Here is a 25,701-nt window from a genome sequence, read left to right as displayed (position 1 = left end):
TACAGTCAATCCTCAATGCTTGTGGATTCTGTACATGCACATTGCTAATATTTATTTTTAAATCCAAAATCTATACTCTGCACTTTCTTAGCCATTCACAGACATGCACAGAGTGCAGAAAAATTGTCGCCTGACCTGACATGCATATTCCCAGCTGAAGCCGAACAGGCAATATTCTGCCTTCTTGTTTCAGCTCTCATACTATAAACAAATAACCTTTCTCTGTCCATTTAAAACTAGGGGATTTTTGCATTTTTGTGCTTTTTTTGTTGGTGATTTCTCTGTTTAAAATGGCCGCTGAGCACAGGACTAAAGTGCTGTCTCATGTTCCTAGGAAAGCTGCAGGAAAAGCGGGAAAAGCAGGAGCAGTAAAGCTGCAATGTGCCTTACATGAAAAATATGTGTTAGGTGAACATTCAGGCATGAACTATAGCGCTGCTGGCCACAAGTTCAATATTAATGAATCAACAATATATATTAAATAATGTTTGTTTCTTCTGAGAGGGAGAGTCTTGCTCTGTGGCCCAGCTAGAGTGCAGTGGTACAATCTTAGCTCACTGTAACTTCCACCTCCCGGGTTCAAGCGATTCTCCTGCCTCAGTCTCCCGAGCGGCTGAGATTACGGGCACCCACCACCATGCCCGGCTCATTTTTTTGTATGTTAGTAGAGATGAGGTTTCACCATGTTGGCCCCAGGGTGGTCTCGAGCACCTGAGCTCAGGCAGTCCACCCACCTCGGCCTCCCAAAGTGCTAGGATTACAGGCGTGAGTCACCACGCCCAGCCTGAATAATGTATCTTTAAACAGAAATGCACATTTATATACTGATCAATTGATGAATAAGTTGGGACCAGAGGCTCACAGGAACCTAAACTTGTATTTATTTTCCCTAAGGGCAATGGGTCAGTTCTCATTAATTCAACCTTTGCAGTGATTTTACAGAACTTAATGACTAAGGCTGGGCACGGTGCCTCACACCTGTAATCCCAGCACTGTGGGAGGCCGAGGCAGGCAGATCACCTGAGGTCAGGAGTTCAAGACCAGCCTGGCCAACATGGCAAAACCCCATCTCTCCAAAAATATACAAAGAAATTACCCAGGTGTGGTGATGTACACCTGTAGTTCCAGCTCCTCGGGAGGCTGAGGCACGAGAATTGCTTGAACCCAGGAGGCAGAGGTTGCAGTGAACCAAGATCACACCACTGCACTCCAGCCTGGGTGATAGAGTGAGACCCTGTGTCAAAAACAAAACAAAACAAAAAAAAACAGAGAATTGCTGACATATGATAAATAGCAGTTGGATGAATAAATGACTGGCTGGGATTGAATGGGAGGACAAGCCCAGAGTGGGTGAGAAACACAAGGCCGTGTCCTCATCTCCCTGTCCTCTCCCCACCCAGGGATCAGAGTCACCAAGGTGGACTGGCAGCGGTCGAGGAATGGCGCTGCCCACCACACCCAGGAGTACCCCTGCCCTGAGCTGGTGGTTCGCAGGGGCCAGTCGTTCAGCCTCACGCTGGAGCTGAGCAGAGCCCCGGACTGCGAGGAGACCTTCATCTTCATGGTGGAGACAGGTAACTGAGCTCGCCAGCGCCCCCTTCTCATTTGCACCTGGAGGGACCTGTCTTATGACCCAGTAACCTGAGACCTTGCAGTCAGCAGCTCAGGCTCTGGGGGAAGCAAGTCCCTGTAGGTAGACGGAGCCCACCTGGAGGCTTCTGGTGGCAGCTTTCTGGGGGTGGTTGGCAGGTGCTGCCAGCAGACAGTGGGATGGATGGGATGACGTCTCTGGAACCCTTTGTGTACCAGACACCCAGGGCTCTGGAAGGGTATGAAAAACCATCAAGCACTTTGAAGCCCAAGCTTTTCTTTCCTTTCCTGGCCCGACATAGGCACACTTTGGTTTCAAAGGATGCTGTCACTTTCTCCTTAGCCTGGAAGTGGCTGGGGTGTCAGGGCAGCTGAGGTGGACCCTCACTCGGCCACTGGCCTTCTTGCTCTTGGTCAGGTCCTTCTCCCAAAGCCTTCTCCCAAAGTTCAAGGGTGAAGGTGGGGCTTCCAGGCCTGTAGCTTTTTTCGCTTCTCTAAAGCTGGGTTTCCCAGGGGCAGGGTCTCCTAAGTCCCTCTCCCCTCCTCCAGGACCCCGGGCTTCTGAGGCCCTCCACACCAAAGCTGTGTTCCAGACATCGGAGCTGGAGCTGGGTGAGGGCTGGACAGCAGCAAAGGAGGCTCAGATGGAGAACACTCTGACCGTCAGTCTCGCCAGCCCTCCCAATGCTGTCATTGGCCGCTACCTGCTGAGCATCAGGCTTTCCTCTCACCGCAAACACAGCAACCGGAGGCTGGGCGAGTTTGTTCTTCTTTTCAACCCATGGTGTGCAGGTAGGAGTGGCCAAGTCCAAGGTAGAGGTGTTTCCAAAAGACATCCTCAGAGGAGGGCCTGCCCTTGGAGGGAGCCTGGGAGGTGGGTTAAAGGACAAGAAGGTGAATGCCAAGAGCTGGGCAAGTACTTGGCCTAGGAAGAGGTAGGCAATGGTCAGAGAAACCTGGTAGCAGGTTTCAAAGCCTGTGCTAGAGGACCCAGTGGGCAGGAGAGGCCCAGGGGTGGGTAAGAGCCAGGACTTGGGAATCAGACTGGCTTGGTTTAGTCCCAGCTCTGCTGAGCTGCTCCCCTCTACCAGTCTCCATTTCCTCATCTGTAATATGGGAAAAATAACAGTGCCTACCTCTTAGGACTGTGGTAAAAATCCATAGAGCTAAAACTTGTAACGTATGAGATGCATCATAAGGCCTTAGTAAGGGGTGGCCAGGATCAGTATTCTTATTAATATCTAAGAAATATGGCCGGGCACAGTGGCTCACACCTGTAATCCCGGCACTTTCGGAGGCCGAGGTGAGTGGATCACCTGAGGTCGGGAGTTCAAGACCAGCCTGACCAACATGGAGAAACCCCATCTGTACTAAAAATACAAAATTAGCCAGGTGTGGTGGCGCATGCCTGTAATCCCAGCTACTCGGGAGGCTGAGGTAGGAGAATTGCTTGAACCCAGGAGGTGGAGGTTGCATTGAGCCGAGATTGAGCCATTGCACTCCAGCCTGGGCAACAAGAGCAAAACTCTGTCTCAAAAAGAAAGAAAACCAAAAAAGAAAGAAAGAAAGAAAGAAAGAAAGAAAGAAAGAAAGAAAGAAAGAAAGAAAGAAAGAAAGAAAGAAAGAAAGAAAGCAAGCAGAAAAGAAAGAAAGAAAGAAAGAAAGCAAAAAAGAAAGAAAGAAAGAAAGAAAGAAAGAAAGAAAGAAAGAAAGAAAGAAAGAAAGAAAGAAAGAAAGAAAGGAAGGAAGGAAGGAAGGAAGGAAGGAAGGAAGGAAGGAAGGAGAGAGAGAGAAAGAAAGAAAGAAAGAAAGAAAGAAAGAAAGAAAGAAAGAAAGAAAGAAAGAAAGAAAGAAAGAAAGAAAGAAAGAAAGAAAGAGAAAGAAATGAGGCTAATGTGTCAGGTCCCATAAAACTCTCCAGTCTTGGGCTGTTTTGGGATTGGTCCCTGCTTGGATAAAGACTTGCCGGGAGGGATGGAGTTTGGCAGGGAGGCAGCACGGGAGCTTGCAAGCCCCCTCTTGACCTCTCCTGCCCCAGTCAGCCTCCGGGCGCTGTCCTGCTGCTGATCCCTGATGCAGCCCTTCCCCAGGCCAGCAAGGCCAGAGCCCCGGTCCACACCAGGCCTGATGACTGCTTTTCAGAGGACGATGTGTTTCTGGCCTCAGAGGAGGAGAGACAGGAGTACGTGCTCAACGACAGCGGCATCATCTTCCGAGGCGTGGAGAAGCACATACGAGCCCAGGGCTGGAACTACGGGCAGGTCTCCAGGGGCACAGGCCAGACAGGGACGTGGGCTGGGGCATGGGGAGGTCGGTGGGACTGGAGTCCCTCTGTCTGCTCACTCTTCTCAGGAGGGACAAAGGGGGACTCACTCCTAGAGAAAATCCACTCGTTCATTCATTCATCTACTATTCATTGGGCCAGGGCATGCGCTGCATCCTGGGGAAGGGGAATTGCTTTGGACACGGTATGGACACAGAATAGGTCAGTATTGTTGTGGAAAAATGAACAGCTCTGATCAGTGGTTTTCAAACTCAAGCATACATCAGAATCCCAGGAGGGATGGCGTGCTGGACCCCACCCCCAGAGCTGCCCACTGAGTAGGTCTCGGGCAGGGCCTGAGAATGTGCATTTCTAACCAGTTCCCAGGTGATGCTGATGCTGCTGGTCTGGGACCATGCTCTGAGAGCCACTGGCTTAGATAAGCAGTTCCAATACCAGGTGCAAGAGGGGAAGGAAAAAGAATGATAGGGATGGAAGCAAAGGGAGTTCAGAAGAGGGTGAAAGGAACCTCCACCTCGGCCATTGTGGAGGCTTGCATGATATTGGGGTTGGGTCTCTACAGTGAGGCGGGATCTGCCCAGGCATAGGGAAGAGAGGCAGAGCCACATGGAGGTGTGAAGTAGGGAGTCCTGAGTCTGCTAGAGGAGTTCTGTCTGCCTGAGCTCCAGGTGCCCAGCGGAAGGAAGACTGGACTTGACTGTCAGGCTAAGGAGTCACGCACTGCCCTGCAGGCCGGGGGTTTAAAGCATTCGGGATTCGGGTGCTGGACAGGGAAGATATAGGGAAGAGTTTAGGGTCCATCTAAAGGGTAGCCACTACCCAGTACCCACTTTTTGTTGCCAGACCTTGCAAATTATCAGCGACCAGAAACCTAAATGTGTATGCAAACATCCCCCAGTTTTTAAATATTGTTAACTAATTCAAATGTGTTTGAAAACATCATGTAGACCAAACGAGCGTATCAGTGAGGTAGATGTGGCTCAAGAGCCATCGATTTTAGCCCAGACTTTACTGTGGGTAGTAGGGAGCCATGGGAAGTTGTTGAGCAGGGGAGACGTGTGATTAAGGCTGAGGTTCTGATTCCCCAGGTGACTCTCTGAGGAAGGGTTTCCAAGACTAGGGGGTACTCTGTGCTGCCCCTGGTGGTTGGAAGGGGCAGCAAACTGCCCTGCACAGATGGGGTGACTGACCGGGTGAGGGCTGTGGGAGGGCCTGGAATACAGGTGACTGAGCACAGCCTCTAAGCACAGCCTCTCTGGGGAGCAGTTTGAGGAGGACATCCTGAACATCTGCCTCTCCATCCTGGATCGAAGCCCCGGTCACCAAAACAACCCAGCCACCGACGTGTCCTGCCGCCACGACCCCATCTACGTCACCAGGGTCATCAGCGCCATGGTGAGAAGCCCTTTCATCCCTGCACATGTACTTCCTCAAGGATCCCCCAGCCAACCCTGGGGCCACACCCTGTGATTCTTCCCATCACCCCTTGTTTTAATTCGCTGTTGTTGCACAACCAACCACCTCAAAACTCAGTAGTGTAAAACAACCCTTTATTATGCTTACAGTTCTTTAGACGAGGAATTTGGGCAGGGCGCCATGAGAATGGTTTGTCTCTGCTCCAAGATGCTTTTTCTGGGGGTGTCTTAATGGCTGCATATGTCTGGGATGGTTTGACAGGACCTCTGTCAGGGGCTTTGGTTCTGGTGGTCGGCAGTTCCTAGGTTGTCGTCCATGTCATGTCTCCTGGAACTGGAACGTCCAGGATGGCCTCCTCACCCTCATGTCAAGCCCTGGGCTGGGGTGGCTGTAGCAGCTGGGACCCACCAGTCATCACTCTTTCCACACTGCCTTTCCATGTGGCTATCTTGGGCTTCCTCACAATATGGCAGTCTCATGCATAGCAATGGCTCCCTCACCCCCACCTCCCTGCCCCAAGCAATGCTTCCAAAAAAGAGGAAGTAGAAACTCCCAGTCTTATAAGGCCTAGGCTCGGAAACTGGCACAGCATCACTTCCACCATAGTCAGTGGTCAAAGTAGTCACAGGCCAGCCCAGACTCAAGAGGACCCCTCCTCTTGAGTGGGACATAGACCCACCTCTCCATGGGAGGTATGACAACTTTAATCTATCACAGGCCTCAGGCCATGGTGTTTCCTCCAGAAAGATGTCTGCAGGGCCCACCAGCTCCCTCTACCACATGCAGGTATTAAGGTCAGTGGGTGGTATCTGAGATTCCAAAATTGCACAAAGCTATATTTCTCCTATTTGATACTCTCAATTCCTCAAGACCTCAGAGAGCAGTTGGAGCACAGAGAATTAACATGAGTGACAATCCCAAACAGCAGAGCATCACAGCCCTGAGGACAGTGAAAGTCCTGAACTCTAGGCTCCCGAGTCCAAGTCCTAGACTCATGGATCACCACTTGGACTAACTTGCTGTGTGATTTGGGCAGGTCCCTGAATGCTTCTGAAGCTCAGTTTTCACATCTGAAAAAAAAAGAAAAAGAAAAAGGATAAATAATCAAGCCCACATTGTAAACTTCAACAGGTTAATATAGTGTCCACAAAATTCTTGGCATAGTGGTGTCTGGCACACAATAAGCGTTGAATAAATGTTAGCTGTCCCTATAATTACTATGCCAACAGTTCCCCAAAACAGATCATTTAACATAAGAAATGCTCTGAAGTTGTAATGATTTTTACAACACAGTATCCAAATGGAAGATAATTGAAAATGACAAGTGCTACCAAAAAGTAGGTATTTTAAGGCAACAGATGCCCCTAATTTTCAGGCAGTTAAAAGCAAGAGTGACCCTGATTGACCTGGTGGTCCAAAGTTGGAGAGGATTTTACCACGATGTGGTTCTTGAGGTAGGAAGCCCTGTCTGGTGGTGGACTCGTGCCCTCCTCTGCCCAGGTGAACAGCAACAATGACCGAGGTGTGGTGCAAGGACAGTGGCAGGGCAAGTACGACGGTGGCACCAGCCCGCTGCACTGGCGTGGCAGCGTGGCCATTCTGCAGAAGTGGCTCAAGGGCAGGTACAAGCCAGTCAAGTACGGCCAGTGCTGGGTCTTCGCAGGAGTCATGTGCACAGGTACCCTGGGAGAGAAGGGCCCCTCCCCCAGCCTCCTCTATCTAAATGTATTTACATATATTTGCATATGCTGCAACCCATCTTCATTGATGGATTCATTGAGGGGGAGAACCAAGTCTGGCTAATGAAGAGAGAAGCCAGAGAATTTATTTCCTTCACATCAGATCTTTTATTTTGAAAGAGTTACCTACCTCCCTCTGTCTCTCATTCATTGAGTACCTTGGGCGAGCCCTGTGGCTCCCTTGGCCTCCAGTCCCCTCAGGAAGATGAGTGGGCTCTATCAGGTGGCTTCCAAGTTCCTGCCAGCCTCAAAGCCTGTCTGCTCACATGAGGTGGCAGCAGCATCTCCTGAAGTCCTTGAGAGAATATGCAGGAGATGGTGGCATTTCTGAGAGTGGAGATGGGAGTCTCAGCCCCGGAACCTGCTGAAGTAGACAGACAGACAAAGATGGGGGGCGGAAGGCTTTGGCCACAGATAAGCCAGGGCACCTGTGGAAACCAGGCCCCTCCCTCAGGGGCCGGGGTCCCGCCTGCTCCGAGCCTCTCAGTCTGGGCTCTGCAGTCCTCAGGTGCTTGGGGATAGCCACACGGGTCGTGTCCAACTTCAACTCAGCCCACGACACAGACCAGAACCTGAGTGTGGACAAATACGTGGACTCCTTCGGGCGGACCCTGGAGGACCTGACAGAAGACAGCATGTGGTAGGTCCTGCCCCCAGCCCAGGCCCAAGGGCTCCGGAAGCCCTGCAGGTGGAGTAAGGCGTCATCTTCCATAACACCACCAGGGAGCGGCAGGCCCAGAGCCCAGCTCTCCTGAGTCTGAGCCGGCTCTGGAGGGAGTGAGAGGCGCCCTGCGGATAGAGTGGTACCTCTTCCAAGATGTAAGGTCTGAGGTCAAGAGATGTAGACTCAGAGGTCAGGAGGGGCCTCAAGATTTGATTGCCTCGAATGCCTGGTTCTACTCTCTGGGAATCTGTGGCTTCCTGAGGTGGGGTGGGAACTCCATCCACACAGGTAACTCTGGATCAGGCTCCTGCTTCCGTATCAGCTGCGGTTCTCCGTGCTGTGTGTCTCAGGTGGGAAACAGACTCCTTCCTCAGTTAAAACAAAATTCTTCACATAAAGCTTTAAAAAATTCATTCTAGGCTGAGCGCGGTGGCTCACAACTGTAGCCCCAGCTACTCGGGAGGCTAAGGCAGGAGAATTGCTTGAACCCAGGAGGCAGAGGTTGCAGTGAGCTGAGATCACCCCATTCCACTCCACCCTGGTCAACATAGTGAAACCCCATCCCTACCAAAAATACAAAAATTAGCCAAGCGTGGTGGCAGACGCCTGTAGTCTCAGCTACTCTGGAGGCTGAGGCAGGAGAATCTCTTGAACCTGGGAGGCAGAGGTTGCCTCTGTGAGCCAAAATCACACCACTGTACTCCAGACTGGGCAACAGAGTGAGACTCCGTCTCAAAAACAAAACAAAAAAAAAATCCTTCTAACTTAATTTTCTGAAATAGGAAATACATTTATGTGGTTTAATATTCAAAAAGTATAAAATGGGTTGCAGTGATGTCTCCCTCCCGCCCAGTTCCCCAGCCTCCCCATCCTCCTCCTGGAGGCAACATTATCACTGTCTTCTACATCTCCTATCAGAGAGATGCTCTGTAGACACGAGAACATACGTACCTGCAGTGCCTCCCTGCCTTTTCCCCACTTAAACAGTATTGGCAGCTTTATGTGATACTGTTCTTGCTGGAACATTTAACAATTCCACATCAATACACAAAGAGTTTTCCTTATTTTCCATAATATTTAAAGTAATAACGTAACACTCACCAAACACCTAGCCTGTGCCAGGTCTAGTTCTAAGTGCTGTATATAGATTAACTCATGTATTTCTTCAAACAACCTGTGAATAAGTTAAGATCATTGATTCTATTTTGCAGATGATAAAACTGAAGCACAGAGAGGTTAAGTAACCCATCCAAGGCCACACAGCTAGTGAGTGGAAGCATAAGGGTATGAACCCAGTCGGCCTCTCAAGTTACATGAAAAAGCCATTGTTCATCTAACCATCCCATATGAAATGGACATTTCAGTTGCCTCAGTTAAAAATAAGTTTGTTTTTACAAACAACACTTCGGTGAATAACCTTGTTCAAATGTCTGTTCACATGTGTGCAAGTCTGCCACTCAAAGCCAACTTTCTAAAGATTAGAAGAGACGGCCGGGCGCGGTGGCTCATGCCTGTAATCCCAACACTTTGGGAAGCCGAGGCTGACAGATCACTTGAGGTCAGGAGTTTGAGACCAGCCTGGCCAACACAGTGAAACCCCATCTGTACTAAGAATAAAAAATAGCCGGGTGTGGCTATTTTTTATTCTTAGTACAGTATTTTTTATTCTTAGTACACGTCTATAATCCCAGCTACTGGGGAGGCTGAGGCGTGAGAATTGCTTGAACCTGGGAAGCAGAGGTTGCAGTAAGCTGAGATTGCACCATTGCACTCCAGCCTAGGGGACAGAGCAAGACTCTATTTCAAAATAAATAAATAAATAAAAATAGAAAAATACAGATTAGGAGAGATGGTGAAGAGAACACAACACAGAGACACAGAGAGCCTTGTATCCTTGTTCCCCAGGGGAGCCTGCCAGGAACCCTTCCCAAGCTGGCCTCCAGCTCAGCCCATCTCTGCTCCCCTTGGTCTCGCCTCTTTTTTGGTTCTCTTCATTCCCTGGAAGCCCAAAATACTCACATTCTTCTCTTTTCTTCATGCAGAAAGCACAGACACTTCATTTTGATGTTGAGGACTCTGTCACCACCCAGGTTATCAGGGTCCCACTTTTAATCCCCAAATGCTAATTAAGATACTTTCCCCCAAAAAAGACAGTTGCCTGCCAAAGAGGAGTTCTGAGGCCGGCTGTAAAGATGCCAAGACAGGCAAACCAGGAATCAGGTTTCTCTCTGCTCCTTTCTTTCTGCAAGACCTTGAGCAAGTGATACCACGTTTCCTACTCATATTCTCATCTTTAACACAGGGAATTAAAAATAAGGCTGGAATTACCAGGGTCTATAGAGCTTTGCATAATCAGAACCCTACCTGCCCTCTCTGCTGGCCATATCCCAGAGATACTTAAATACTTTCTGCTCCTTGAACACACTAGGCTTTTTCTCGTCTCACTCACGACCTTTGCACATGCTGTTCCTTCTGCCTGGAATATTATTCCTTCACTCTTCCTATAGCTTATTCTTCCTCACTTAAGTCTCATCTTCAATGTCATTTACCTAGAGTAGGTCTATAGGGGTTGTTCTCTAGCTCAAGCCCCTCTTTATCTTCATAATATTTATTGTCACTTGCATTTCTTTATCTGCTGACTTAGCTTTGCCTGTCTCCTTTGTTAGAATGTAAGCAGCATGAGAGTAAGGATCTTCTGTCTTAGTTGCAGTACCTTGAACAACAGGTTCTTGATAAATATACATACACATCTATATACACACATACACATATATACAAACATATATGAATGCCGTGTGTTCATTAGTGTGGTTGAATGAATGATTCACAAGATGCAGCCACAGTTCTTGTGCAGAGTAAGGCGCCCAGGGCCTGCCTTTCAGTAGGATCTTCCCTTCCTGTGCCCTCACTCTAGGCAGCTTCACCCATCCTCTCTCTGTGACAGGAATTTCCATGTCTGGAATGAGACCTGGTTTGCCCGGCAGGACCTAGGCCCCTCTTACAATGGCTGGCAGGTTCTGGATGCCACCCCCCAGGAGGAGAGTGAAGGTACGCTCAGCTGGGTGGGGTAGGTTCCAGATCCCTGCTTTTTCCTTACCCATGCTGCTCAGGCCCACCCCTCCTGCCCAGGTGTGTTCCGGTGCGGCCCAGCCTCAGTCACTGCCATCCGCGAGGGTGATGTGCACCTGGCCCACGATGGCCCCTTCGTGTTTGCGGAGGTCAACGCTGACTACATCACCTGGCTGTGGCACGAGGATGAGAGCCGAGAGCGTGTATACTCGAACACGAAGAAGATTGGGAGATGCATCAGCACTAAGGCGGTAGGCAGCGACTCCCGTGTGGACATCACCGACCTCTACAAGTATCCGGAAGGTAAGGGCCACATGGCAGCCCTTATTACCTTTATTACCTTCCCCAGTATGGCCCATGTGCTGCAGAGATCCCACTGCAGGTAGCCTGGGATCAGGCCCCGCCCCATGTATATGACGCTGACAGCAGCTTCCATGCACATTGTCTCTGTGCTCTGAGCCAAGTGCCTTTATTTAGGCTACATTAATAACTTCCTCTGTTTGCTAAGCACTTCTTCTGCCTTAGAAGATTTCCCGTATGTAATAATAATAGCTACATTTCCTTGAACACTTGCCATATACCAGGCACTGCATTAGGTATGTTCATATACAATAATAATCACTACTAGTAATAATGATGATAGTAGCAGGTATTATTTATTGAACACCTAGGACAAATGCATGGCACAGGCCCAATTCAGACTAATAATAATACCATCTCCTGTTTGGCATCTGCCAGGGCCTGTGCCATGATACCAATTTATGGCCACTGGTTTATTGAAGAGCCCTTACTTGTTAGGCTACAAAAACAAAACAGTTGTATTTTTTCTTACAGCTGCTTCCAACTATACACTTTAAAAATCTCCCTTTCCCACTGTGTAACAGTTTCCTTAGCAATGTTATGATCTGATTAACATATTTTCAACCATTTCTGCTTGTTAAAGCCATGTCACCAAGTAATTACGACTTCAAGCTCAAACTTGAATTAGACCCTATCTCCTCCTGTCCCCTGAGCACAAGCTACAGCAATGACCCTGGAAGATTGCTAAAGAGGAGACACAGTCTGCTCTGAACACCTCCTCACCTCCCTTTTCTACTCTCTAGCATCATATTTTACAGCTCTGGTTGCACATTTTTTTTTCCTTTGAGATGGAGTCTCACTCTTGTTGCCCACACTGGAATGCAATGATGTGATCTCAACTCACTGCAACCTACGCCTCCTGGGTTCAAACGATTTTTCTGCCTCATCCTCCCAAGTAGCTGGGATTACAGGAGCCCACCACCATGCCCGGCTAATTTTTGTATTTTTAGTAGACATGGGGTTTCACCATGTTGGGCAGGCTGCCCTTGAACTCCTGACCTCAGGTGATCTGTCCACCTCGGCCACCCAAAGTGCTGGGATTACAGATGTGAGCCACTGCACCCGAACCCTGGTTGCTCATTTGAATTATCCAGGGAGCTGTTTCAGTTATGTATCTTAAACAATAATTACTTATTTGGTCAATTCTGTGGGTCAGCAATTTGGGCTGTGCTCAGCTGGGATGGTTCATCTCCAGGTGGTGTTGGCTGGGATCTCACATATGTCTGTCACATGGGACTGCTGAGATGGCTGGGTCTGTGTTCCCACTTGGCCTCTCTTGTCCCAACAGGCCAGCCCTTGCTATTGTCCCAATAGCAGCAACATTCCCAGAAGGTGAGAGATGAAGCTGTGAAGTTTCTAGAGGCCTGGTTCAGAATGTGCACCATGTCACTTCTGCCACATTCTATTGGTCAAAGCAATTCATGAGCCCAATCCAGATTCAAGGGGTGGGAAGTTGCAAGGCATTATGGCCATTTTTAATCTACCTCAGCAGTCCAGATTGCACCCCTGACTAATTGAATCATAGTCTCTACAGGATGTGGTTCTGGCATTGGGACTTTTTAAAGCTCCCAGGTGGTCTCTAGTGTGCTACCAATGCTGAGAGCACTGTTAGGCTAAGGGGGAGGAAAAGAGGAGAGAAGAGAGCAGATGCCTTTGTCTTAACTGGGTGAGGATTCAGTGCTGGCTAAGTGGGCGGATACTGCTGCCCTAGTTTCCTATCTATGCTTGCTGAGGACAGATGGTGGCTCCATCACAACCTGCTGCCATCAAGGCTAATTCCTGTGCTGTTCCTGTAGACACTGCTGATTTCTTGTGCTATTTGGGCCTTTTCAACACGGCTTCTTTCTGATGCATGGTGACTTTTGTCCCCAAGTTCTGCCGAGGTTTTACAAGGCTGTGGTGCCCCACCCTAACTTCCACTGTCTCCCACTCCAAGGCTGGGAACTGAAACCTGACACTTGTGGGTAGGAGGAGCAGTCTTGACTGGCTGTCTCCCACCTGCTGTCTCTCTTCAGTTCTCTTCTCCCTGCTCACATAGTACACGGCTTAGTAAGTAAGACGGGATGAACAGATCTCCCACAGGGAGGGGAATACCAACTTCCCTTTCTGTAGGCACCCCCAATCTTGATCAGCCAGTCATTTCTTGCTGAAGATACCCCCAAACCTTAACACTGATTCTTTTAAACACCTACACACACCCCCAACTCACACTTTAGCTCCTATCTCCGGGAACATGGCACTTTCTTGACTGTCAAAGACATCTTCCACTTTAGCCATCTTCTTACTGTCTTGGGGTGGGCTATGGATGAGGGGAGTATGTGGTAAGGCCTCTTCTGAGCTGGCACCTCTCTGATAAGACCTACAGATTGATGGCTGGGTCCCTTCTGCTGGGAGCTTCTGGAACTTAGAATGTGGGGTCTAGCCTGGGCAACATGGCAAAACCCCATCTCTACAAAAAAATACAAAAGAATTAGCCAGGCATGGTGGCATGTGCCTGTAGTCCCAGCTACTCAGGAGGCTCCAGTGGGAGGATCGCTTGATTCTGGGAAGCGGAGGTTGCAATGAGACAAGATTGTGCCACTGCACTCCAGCCTGAGCAACACAGTGAGTCCCTGTCTCAAAAAAAACAAAACAAAACAAACAAACAAAACAAAAAAACATGAGATCTGTGGGTCTTTTGTCCTAAGATTTAACCATGACCAGCTGGGTGCAGTGGCTCGCACCTGTAATCCCAGCACTTTGGGAGGCCGAGGCAGGCAGATCACCTGAGGTCTGGAGTTCTAGACCAGCCTGGCCAACATGGCGAAACCCCATCTCTACTAAAAATACAAAATTAGCCAGGCATGGTGGCACGTGCCTGTATTCCCAGCTACTTGGGAGGCTGCGGCAGGAGAATCACTTGAACCTGGGGGGCAGAGGTTGCAGTGAGCCAAGATTGTGCCACTGCACTCCAGCCTGGGCAACAAGAGCAAAACTCCATCTCAAAAAAAAAAAAAGCCACAGGAGAAATTAACATCCTGTTACATGATGACAGTGATGGCAATCACTGTCACTGAGCACCTGCTGTGGGCTGGCCATTTCCACAAGTTATGTAGTTATTTTATGTAACAAATGTTTATGAAGCCCTTACCATGAGCTTTTAAGTGAGACACAGATACAGCATTTATTTTACAGAGGAGAAGACAGAGGCACAGAGAGGCAAGTTGACCCAGCCAGAGAACATAGCTAGTAAGGGAGAACTCCCCTGCAGAATCCAGAGCCCATGCTCCTCACTCTGCACGGCACTGCCACTGTTTAATTATACTATTGTTTACTATTTATTGACTGCCTACTGTGGGCAACGTGATTTCACATCTAGGTTAACAAAAATAATAATAATAGTATCTAGAACTTGCTAAGCACAATGGTAAGCAATGTCCATGCATTAGTTCATTTAGTATTTATTTTATTTTATTTTTTTATTGTTTTTATTGTTTTTTTGAGACGGAGTCTCGCTCTGCTGTCCAGGTTGGAGTACGGTGGCTGGATCTCAGCTCACTGCAAGCTCCACCTCCCAGGTTTATGCCATTCTGCCTCAGCCTCCCGAGTAGCTGGAACTACAGGTGCCCGCCACTTCACCCGGCTAGTTTTTGTTTTTTTTTTTTTTTTTTGTATTTTTTAGTAGAGACGGGATTTCACCGTGTTAGCCAGGATGGTCTTGATCTCCTGACCTCGTGATTTGCCCGTCTCAGCTTCCCAAAGTGCTGGCATTACAGGCTTGAGTCACCACGCCTGGCCTTAATATTTATTTTAAAATCATTTTATGAACCAGGCATGGTGGCTCACACCTGTAATCCCAGCACTTTGGGAGGTCACAGTGGGCAGATCACCTGAGGTCAGGAGTTCAAGACTAGCCTAGCTAACATGGCGAAACCCCATCTCTATTAAAAATACAAAAATTAGCAGGGCGCGGTGGTGGTTGCCTGTAGTCCCAGCTGCTCAGGAGGCTGAAGCAAGAGAATTGCTTGATCTCAGGAGGCGGAGGTTGCAGTGAGCCAAGATTACGTCACTACACCCCAGCCTACAGAGCGAGACTCCATCTCAAAAAATAAAAAAGTCATTTTATGGATAATCAAACTGAGGCACAGGGAGATTAAGTAACTTCTCCAAGTTTTCAAAGCCCAGAGGAGCTGGAGTTCTAATGAGGCAGTCTAATCTCAGGGCCTCTGCCCTCCCCGCTATGCCAGACTGCCCCTCTTCGCTGAGTGGCCTCGGTATGCCATACACCATGCTAGGCTTTTTTCATGTGCTCTCAAAGTAGAGAGCCTCCTGAGTGCCAGGCATGATTCAGAGGCAAGGGGACAAAGAGAGGTCCCCAGAGAGCACACCACATGGTGAGCTGACAACACGGAACAATTCAGAGTGACTGCCACTGTACTGGGGTGTCCAGAGGCTAAACGAGCAGAGAGGAAGAGTCTCTAACTCGGCCAGGGCAGAAGGTATCAGGAAAAGCAGCGTATGGGAGGGAATGCTGAAGGGAGTAAGATTCAGCCAGGAGATGAAAGGTTGAGAAGGCATTCCAGGAAGACAGGGTCCAGCCAGATTCCAGACTCATGCTGGGCAATACTGCTCATGGAAGCCAAGACATCCTTGACTTGCATGAGCAGTATTCTACAGATGAAATGACAGGGGCTTATGCCTCTCTGAGTCATGAGCCCTTGCTCTGTCTGTGGAACCAGGACACATGCTAGAGCACAAAGATTCAGAGCCCCTGGGTACAATGTGCTTTGCCCATACTCCTAAGATAGCCTGGAGACTAAGCAAACAGAGAATGAACCTTCTAAGCAAAGAAAATACAAAGCCAAGATCTTAGTTGGTAAGACTGGTACCAGCAGCCAACAGGGAAGCAAAGCTGGTGCACCTGTCCAGCCATCAGCTTCTGGTCCTGTGTATTAGTTTCCTGGGCCTGCCATAATAAATTACCACAAACTTGGGTGGCTTAAAACATCAGAAATTTATTATGTCACAGTCTGGAGGCCAGAAGTCCAAAATCAAGGTGCCGGCTGGGCCATGCTCCATCCAGAGGCTCTAGGAGAGATTCTTTCCTTGACTCTTCTAACTTCTGGTGGCTCAGGCATTCCTTGGCCTGTAGTCACATCACTCCTATCTCTGCCTCCACCTTCTCATGGCCTTCTTTCCTCCTATGTGTTTCAAATTCCTATCTCCTTTCTCTTACAAGGACAAAAGTCATTGGATTTAGAACCTACCCTAAATCCAGGATGATCTTATCCCAAGATCTTGAATTATATCTTCAAAAATCCTATTCATAGATTATATTCACACATACCAGGAGTTAGGACTTGGGCATATTGTTGAGGAGGACATTGTTCAACCCACTGCAGCCTGTGTGGGAAGACCAAGCACCTGCTGCCCAGGGCCTGGATGGCCAAGCCGACAGGAAATAGTGAGTGCAGTGGCTGTGGGGCTACAGCTGCTGAGAGGTTGATGCAGAGACCCTGTGACCAGCCCAGGACACTCTCCTTCCACACTCTCTGTCTCCCAGCCATTCTGCTCTCTGCCTTTCTACTGTGCCTTTCTCTCTCCCTCCCTTCTTGCATTTAGTGGGCACCCCCAAATACCAGGTGGGAGGGTGGACAGGAAGCACAGGAAAGCAGATAACCCCAATGCAGTGTGATGAGGTCAGGCTGCCGAGGTACAGAATGATCAGGTTACAGCAGCAGGGAGGACAGTGCTTGTTCAGGTAACAGTAAGAGGGAAAGGTCATTAGCAGCTCTTTTATACCTAAAGGACTTGGCACAAGACGCTTTCTTTGCCTGGGAAGGACCTGCTGACTTCACCCCAAACTTTTGCCTGGCCAGGGGTCTCAGCACCCTATTGACTTCCTTCTAAGCACATATCACAACCTGATGTTTGCTTGAATCTTTATTGTCTACCTAGAACTCTCCTAGACTGAGAGTTCTAGGATGGCGGGGAGCCTGACTGTTTTGTTCACTGCTTTATCCCCAACCCCTACAGCAGCATCAACTGCATAGTAAGTGCTCAGTACAGATCCATGGAATGAATGAATTGGGGCCAACAACATATGAAGGGCTTTTAATGTCATAAGGAGTTTGAGTTGTATCAAGAAGGGCCTTGCTTTGTTGATTATAGGACTGGTTTATGTGAAGCTACAGGACATGTAAGCCACATTTTCACATTGTTTTCTATTAGCATGTGTTTATTGAGCACTTACCGGGCGCCAGCCAACCAGTGAGCAAAATGCATATGATCTTTATCTTAAAGAAGCTGACATTCTAGTGGGGCAGGTAAAAGTAAACAAATAAGTAAAACGACTAGTATTTCAGTTAGTGATAAGTATTCTGGGGGGAAATAAAGAAGGGAAAGAGTTTAGGGACTGGTTGAGAGGAAGCGAGCATTTGTCATTTAAAATCAGGTGGACACTAACAGACACCTATAGAAGATTCCACATTATAGCAGCAACATATACACATTCTTGGAAAGTACAAGGGTAGCATTATCTAGAATTGACCATATGTTCAGCCATAAAATAAGCCTTCATAAACTCAAGAAGATTGAAATCATACAAAGTGTATAATCTTATTGCAATAGAATTCAATTAGAAATCAGTATCAGAAAATAATTTGATACATTTATAATATGTGAAAATTAAACAACACATGCATCTAAATATCCAATGAGCCAAAGGAAAAATCACAAGTCAAATTAGAAAATACTTTGCAGTGAAAGAAAATGAAACACAATGTGCCAAAATTTATAAGATGCAGCTAAAGCAGTACACAGAGGGAAATTTATAGCCATAAAAACCTATATTAAAGAAGAAAGATTTCAAACCAATAGCCTAATCTTCTACCTTAAGAACCTACAAAAATGGCTGGGTGCAGTGGCTCACACCTATAATCCCAGCACTTTGGGAGACTGAGGTGGGCAGATTACCGGAGGTCAGGAGTTCGAGACTAGCCTGGCCAACATTAGGAAACCCTGTCTCTACTAAAAATGCAAAAATTATTTGGGTATGGGGGCATGCACCTGTAATCCCAGCTACTCGGGAGGCTGAGGCAGGAGAATCACTTGAACCTGGGAGGCGGAGGTTGCAGTGAGCCTAGATCAGGCCCCTGCACTCCAGCCTGGGCCACAAAAAAAAACAACTCTGTCTAAAAAAAAAAACAAAAAACAAACAAACAAACAAAAAACCCTAGAAAAAGAAGAGCAAAGTAAACCCCTAAAAAAGCAGAAAGAGAAAACAAGAAAGATTAAAGTGGAAATAAATGTAAATGAAATAAAGAGCAGAAAAATCATTAAAGAAAATCAACAAAACCAGTTGATTCTTTGAAAAGATTGACAAAATTGATAAACCTTTAGCTAGACTAAGAGAAGAATCAAATTACTAAAATTAGAGAGGACATCACTACCAACTCTACAAAAACGAAAAGAATTATAAAGAGTGTGGTTTTTAAAGAAAAGTATTTGGTTATCATCCCCAGTTCCTGACCCACAGCTCCTAAAACCCTTGGAGTCTTCAGAATGAGAAGAGCATCAGCTGTAGTATGTTAGTAGATGACTATGTGCACCTAGATCACTTTCAGCATGGGGCTGGTTGCCTGAAAAATCAAGACATGATTAGGGATTCGGGACTTTAAACCCCACCTCTGACCTCCAGGGAGGGGAGAGAGGCTGAAGATTGAGTTAATCACCAAAGGCCTATGATTTAATCAGTCATGCCTGTGTAATGAAACTCTGAACTGTTTTTCTGAGTTCTGTGAACCACGCTAACAAATTATCAAACCTAAGGCTGTGGGCAGTTGTGATAACCCCAAATCTGTAGCAAAGTTAGACAGAAGTGTGAGTAACCCTGGGTAACCAATACTTGTGACTGGAGTCTGAAGTCTCAGTCTTGTGGGACTGAGCCTTTAAACCTGTGGAGTCTGATGCTAACTCCAGGTAGTTAGTGAATGGAATGGAATGGAATGGAATGGAATGGAATGGAATGGAATGGAATGGAATGGAATGGAAGGAGACCCAGTTGGTGTCCAGAGAGTTGGAGAATTGGTTAGTATGAAAACCCCACACACATTTGGAGTCAGAATTGCTATAATTAATGACAGTTTATTAGGGAATACTATGAGCAACTGTATGACAATATATTAGATAACTTTAGATTAAATGGGTAAATTTCTAGAAAGACACAACTTACCAAAACTATCTCAAAAAGAAATAGAAAATCTGAATAGATTCACAACAAGTAAAGAACTAGTAACAGTTCATACTGAACTACTAATATGAAAACTTCCCACAAAGAAATAATCAGGCCCAGAAATAATCAGTCACTGGTGAATTCTACCAAATATTAAAAAAACTAGTATCAATTATTCATGAATTATTCCAAAAATTAGAAAATGAGGGAATACCTCTCAACTCATTCTATGAAGTCAGTATTATCCTGATACCAAAACCAGATGACAACGTCAGAAGAAGACTATATATCTATCTCCCTTATGAATGTGAAAGCAAAAATCAATAATGAGAGCAAAAATTCATGAATATGAAATGAATTCAGTTGACTGATAAACTGAATTCAGCAACATATAAAAAAGATTATATGCTATGAGTAAGTGGGATTTATCCCGGGAATGCAAGATGGGTTTAACATTGAAAATCAGCTAATATAATACACTGTATCAATAGAAATAAGGACAAAACCACATGATCATCTCAATAGATGCAGAAAAATCATTTGACAAATTCTCATACCCCTTTATGATTAAAAAGAAAAAACACTCAGCAAATTAAGAATAGAAGTAGTCACCCATAAAAAAGCCACAGCTAAAATGATATTTAATAGTGAAAGGTTGAACACTTGCACCCCAAAATCAAGGGCAAGACCAAGATATCCTTTTTTGCCACATTGATTCATCATTTTGATGGAAGTGCTAACCAAGGAAATTAAGCAAGAAAAAGAAATAGATATCTTTTTAAAAACTGTGTTGGGAAAACTGGATATCTATGTACAAAAGACTGAAGTTAGACTCTTGCATTATATAGAAAAATTAACTGAAAATGGATCAAAGGTCTAAACGTGAGAGCTGAAATTATAAAACTCTTAGAAAAAAACATAGGAGAAAAATTTCATGATGTTGGATTTGGCACTGATGTCTTGAATATGTTGCCAAAAGCATAGGCAACAACAAAAAATATATAAATTGGACTACATCAAAATTTAAAATGTCAGTTCATCAAAGGATACATTCAAGAGAATGAAAAGGCAATTCAGAGAATGAGAGGAAATATTTGCAAATCATATTTCTGATAGGGGACTACTATCCAGAATATATTAAAAACTCCTGTAACTCAACAACAAAAACCAAATAACTTAATTAAAAAATAGGCAAAGGGGGCCGGGCGGGCGCGGTGGCTCACGCCTGTAATCCCAGCACTTTGGGAGGCCGAGGCGGGCGGATCACAAGGTCAGGAGATCAAGACCACGGTGAAACCCCGTCTCTACTAAAAATACAAAAAATTAGCCGGGCGCGGTTGTGGGCGCCTGTAGTCCCAGCTACTCGGGAGGCTGAGGCAGGAGAATGGCGTGAACCCGGGAGGCGGAGCTTGCAGTGAGCCGAGATCGCGCCACTGCACTCCAGCCTGGGCTGGGCGACAGAGCGAGACTCCGTCTCAAAAAAAAAAAAAAAAAAAAAATAGGCAAAGGGCTTGAGTAGCCATGCTCCAGAGAAGATATACAAATGTCCAATAAACACATAAAAAGATGTTCAAAATCACTGATCTTTAGGGAAATGCAAATTAAATCCGCAATGAGGTACCACCTCATACCTACTAAGATGGCTACTATCAAATAAAAAAATTGTTGGAAGGAATGTGGAGAGAGTGGAATTGGTGGGAGTTGAGAATGTAAAATGGTGCTGCCACTGTGGAAAATAATATGGCTATTTCTCAAAATATCAAAAATAGAATTATCATACAATACAGCAATTCAACTTCTGGGTATATACCCAAAACAATTGAAAGCAGGACCTTGAAGAGATATTTGTACACCCATGTTCAGAGCAGCATTATTCAAAGTAGCCAAAACATCTACGGCCATACCACCCTGAATGTGCCCGATCTCATCAAAATGGCCAAAAGGTGAAAGCAACCCAAATGTCCATCATTGAATGAATGAACAAACAAAATGTGGTATATACATACAATGGAATATTATTTAGCCTTAAAAAGAAAGAAAATACCAACAAATGCTGGAACACAGATGAAACTTGAGGACATTATGCTAAGTGAAATAAGCCAGACATAAAAGAACAAATATTCTATGATGCTGCTTATATCTATGAAGTACCTAGAGTAGCCAGACTCATAGAGACAGAAAATAGAATGGTGGTTGCCAGGAGCTAAGATCTGGGGAGAATGGGCATTATTGTTTAATAGGTACAGAATTTCAATCAAGATGAAAAGAGCTCTGGATAGATGGCAGTGATGGTTACACAACAATAAGAATGTACTTAATGACACTGAAGTGTACAGTTAAAAATGGTTAAGATGGTAAATTTTATGTTATGTGTATTTTATCACAATTTTTAAAATAAAAAGAAAGAAGAGAAAAGAAGAGAGGGAGGGAGAGAGGGAGAGAAAGAAGAAATGGAAATAGAGACATTTCCAAATTAGAAAGATATAAAACTATTTCTATTTGCACACAACATAATCTTGTATATATAAAATCCTAAGGAATCCATTAAAAAGCTATTAGAAATGATAAACAAGTTCAGCAAGTTTGCAGAACACAAGATCAATATACAAAAATTAATCATATTTCTAGATACTAGCAATGAATAATCCAAAAATGAAATTAAGAAAATAAATCTGTTTACAATAGTATCAAAAAGAATAAAATACTTAGGAATAAATTCAACAAAAGAAGAGCAAGACTTATATGCTAAAACTACAAAACATTGTTGAAAGAAATTAATGATATAAATAAATGAAAAGGCATCCCATTTTCAGATTGAAAGGGTTTATATTGTTAAAATTGCAAGACTCTCAAAATTGATCTACAGACTCGACAAAATCCTATCAAAGTTACAGCTGAGTTTTTTTCCCAAAATTAGCAACCTGATCATTAAATTCATTTGGAAATGTAAGGGGACCCCAAATAGCCCAAACAGTCTTGAAAAAGAAGTTGGAGGGCACATACTTCCCAAATTCAAAACTTACTGCAGCCAGGCATGGTGGCTTATGTCTGTGATTCCAGCACTTTAGGACGCTAAGTCAGGAGACTCCCTCCAGGTCAGGAAATCTCCTTTCAGGCCAGCTGGGCAACATGGAAGACCTCATCTCTACAAAAAATTTTAAAAATTAGCAGAGTGTGGTGGCATGGCTACCAGCTACTCAGGAGGCTGAGGTGGGAGGATCGCTTGAGCCTGGGAGGTTGCGGTTGCAATGAGCCATGATTGTACCACTGTACTCCAGCCTGGGTGACAGAGTGAGATTCTGTCTCAAAAATAAACAGACAAACAAAAATTACAACAAATATACAGTTACCCAGACAGTGTGATACTGGCATGAGAATGGACATATAGATCAAAGAAATTGAACTGAGAGTCCAAAAATAAGCCCTAAAAATTATGTTCAATTGATTCTACAAGAGTGTCAAGACAATTCAATGGAGAAAGAATAAGAATAGTCTTTTCAGCAAATGGTGTTGGGACCACTGCATATCCACATGCAAAAGAATGAAGTTGTTATACCCCACTGGTCACATGAAAAATTTTAAAAAGGAAAAGAAAAAGAATGAAGTTGGCCTCCTATCTCATGCGATACACAAAAATTCCTCAAAATGCTTTATAGACTTATATGTTAGAGCTAAAACTATAAAATTTTTGGAAGAAAACATAGGAGTAAATCTTCATAATCTTGGATTAGACCAAGCCTTTTCACATACAACACCAAAAGCACAAGTAACAAGGGAGAAAATTGGACTTTATCAAAGTTAGAAACTTGTCCTGCAAACAGTACCATCAGGAAAGTGGAAAGATAGCCCATGGAATAGGAGAGAATATTTGCAAATCATGTATTGAATGGATAAAGTACTCTTATCTAGGAAAAAAAAAAAAAAAATATATATATATATATATATATATGTAACTCTTAAAACTCAACCATTTAAAAAATAATTTAAGAGCACTGGAAAGGCCAAGTGCTTCTCCCACCTTGGCCTCTCAAGGTGCTAGGATTACAGGCATGAGTCACCATGCTTGGCCCATCCTATTACCTTGAGAGGCCAAGGCAGGAGGAGCACTTGAGGTTAGGAGTTCAAGACCAGCTGGGCAACATAGCAAGATTCTATCTCTACAAAATAAATAAATAAATAATCCAATTTTAAAATGGCAAAGGAAGTGAATGAACATCTCCCCAAGGACCATATATAAATGGCCAATAAGCACAGAAAAAGATGCTCAACATCATTAAGTCATTAGGAACATGCATGTCAAAACCACAATGAGATGCCACTTCACATCCACTAGATCTACTGTCATCAAAAAGACAGACAATTAGTGTTGGTGAAGATGTGGAGAAATTGAAACACTCATACATTGCTGGTGGGAATTTACAATTGCACAGCCACTTTGGGAAACACTTTGACAGTTTCTCAAAATGTTAAACGTGGTGTTACTGTGACCTGGCAATTGCACTCCCAGCTACATGTCCAAGAGAAATGAAAACAAACACCCACACAAAAACTTTACATGAATATTTATAGAAACATTATTTAAAATAGATAAAAAGTAGAAACAGCCCAAGTACCCATCAATGATAAATAAAATGTATATCCATCTGATGGAATCCTAGTCAGAAATGAAAAAGAATTCATTACTGATATATGCTACAACATGAACGAACCTTGAAAACATTATGTTAAGTGGAAAAAATTTCACAAAAGACCACATGTTGTATGATTCCCTTTATATGAAATGTCCAGAAGAGGCAAATTATGAATTAAATTAGTGGTTGCCTAGGGCTGGAGTTGGGGTGGGGAGGAATGGGAAGTGACTCCTGATGGTTACAGAATTTTTTTAGGGGAAGTGACCAAAACGTTCAAAAATTAGATTGTGGTGATGGTGGCCGGGCGCGGTGGCTCAAGCCTGTAATCCCAGCACTTTGGGAGGCCGAGGCGGGTGGATCACGAGGTCAGGAGATCGAGACTATCCTGGCTAACATGGTGAAACCCCGTCTCTACTAAAAATACAAAAAACTAGCCGGGCGTGGTGGCGGGCGCCTGTAGTCTCAGCTACTTGGGAGGCTGAGGCGGGAGAATGGCGTGAACCCGGGAGGCGGAGCTTGCAGTGAGCCGAGATCACGCCACTGCACTCCAGCCTGGGAGACACAGCGAGACTCCGTCTCAAAAAAAAAAAAAAAAAAAAAAAAAGATTGTGGTGATGGGTGCACAGTTCTGTGAACATACTAAGAAACATTGAATTGCACTCTTAAAATGGGTGAATTGTATGTTATGGAATTGTATCTCAATAAAGTTGTTTTAAAAAGTCAGGTGGTCAGAGAAGGCCTCCATGAGAAGGTGGCATTAAATTCTTTGGCAGGGAAATGAAACATTTTCATAGTAAAAAATACATTATGCAGTAGCAGAGTTCACATACATTTAAATAATGAAACATGGAGTGTTAAAGAACCCTGGTGTCCACAGCAACACCAAGCAATCACCAAGTGATCTGACCAGGGTCACACAGTATCAGGGTACCTTTTGGGGAGAGTGGTGTGAAGACCACATGCCGCAGGTTTCAGGTAGGGAAGGGGAACCACCAGAATTGGATTTTGGAATCATCAGAGTGGAAACAGAACTGGAACGGGATGGATCCTACATTCCCAGGAAGGGAGCGGACGTTCTTGATTGTCGTGCTCAGTGCCTTGCCTGTGGGCCTCTTGTCCCCACTTTACAGAGAGGAAAACTGAAGCTTGCAGGGACAGAGTAATGAAAACAGTGATAAAATTCACACGCTGACCTCATGGTGAGGTTGTTTGTAGGGTGGTCTGATGGGGGAAGAGAGATGAGAGAAGAGGACAAATTCCAGAGCCTAAGGAGGATGTTCAGCAGGACCTGATGAGGGCTCTGTTGTGAGTGATGAAGGTGAGAGAAGAGTCAAGAACACCCCCAGGCTTCTGGCTTGTACACCTGGGCTCATGGCTGCACCATTGGCTGGGATGAGGAATGATGCTGGGCAGTTGGTGGGTTTGGTTGGATTTGAGGCACCTGTGGGACACCTGGGGGGTGCTGTCCAGTTCTTCGTATTGTTCTGGAGCTCAAAAGAGAGGTCTGTGCTAGCAGCGGGGAAAGTGGTGTATCGGGGGCCCTAAACTCACATGTCTACAGGAGCCCCACAGATAGAACCCCGTGAGTGAGAATTACGGGGTGAAGATCATGGACAACCAGAGAGTACATTCCCTCTAGGGGGCGCTGCTATTGCTCAACTCTACACTGATTTAGGGCATGCAGGCTTTTAGGGCATGCAGGCTTAGCCCAGGAGGGTTCCTGGCATCACCCAGGA

At 45.5% G+C, this 25,701-nt stretch overlaps 1 protein-coding gene across 1 annotated transcript in view; it reads left to right on the top strand.

Moving 5' to 3' along the window:
• TGM6 (transglutaminase 6) overlaps positions 1-25,701 on the top strand; it is a 56,454-nt gene that overhangs the window by 12,461 nt on the left and 18,292 nt on the right. The window contains exons 2-9 of the mRNA XM_015149406.3: positions 1,401-1,574; positions 2,140-2,382; positions 3,733-3,851; positions 5,141-5,269; positions 6,791-6,968; positions 7,531-7,669; positions 10,638-10,741; positions 10,823-11,065. Of these exons, the coding sequence (XP_015004892.3) occupies positions 1,401-1,574; positions 2,140-2,382; positions 3,733-3,851; positions 5,141-5,269; positions 6,791-6,968; positions 7,531-7,669; positions 10,638-10,741; positions 10,823-11,065 (1,329 nt within the window). The remainder of the gene's footprint in view (positions 1-1,400; positions 1,575-2,139; positions 2,383-3,732; positions 3,852-5,140; positions 5,270-6,790; positions 6,969-7,530; positions 7,670-10,637; positions 10,742-10,822; positions 11,066-25,701) is intronic.

The sequence above is a fragment of the Macaca mulatta genome, chromosome 10 (genome assembly GCF_049350105.2).
Source record: "Macaca mulatta isolate MMU2019108-1 chromosome 10, T2T-MMU8v2.0, whole genome shotgun sequence".
Taxonomy (NCBI): domain Eukaryota; kingdom Metazoa; phylum Chordata; class Mammalia; order Primates; family Cercopithecidae; genus Macaca; species Macaca mulatta.
The sequence above is the reverse complement of the archived record's forward strand: the minus strand, read 5'-3'. Positions and strand labels throughout refer to the sequence as shown.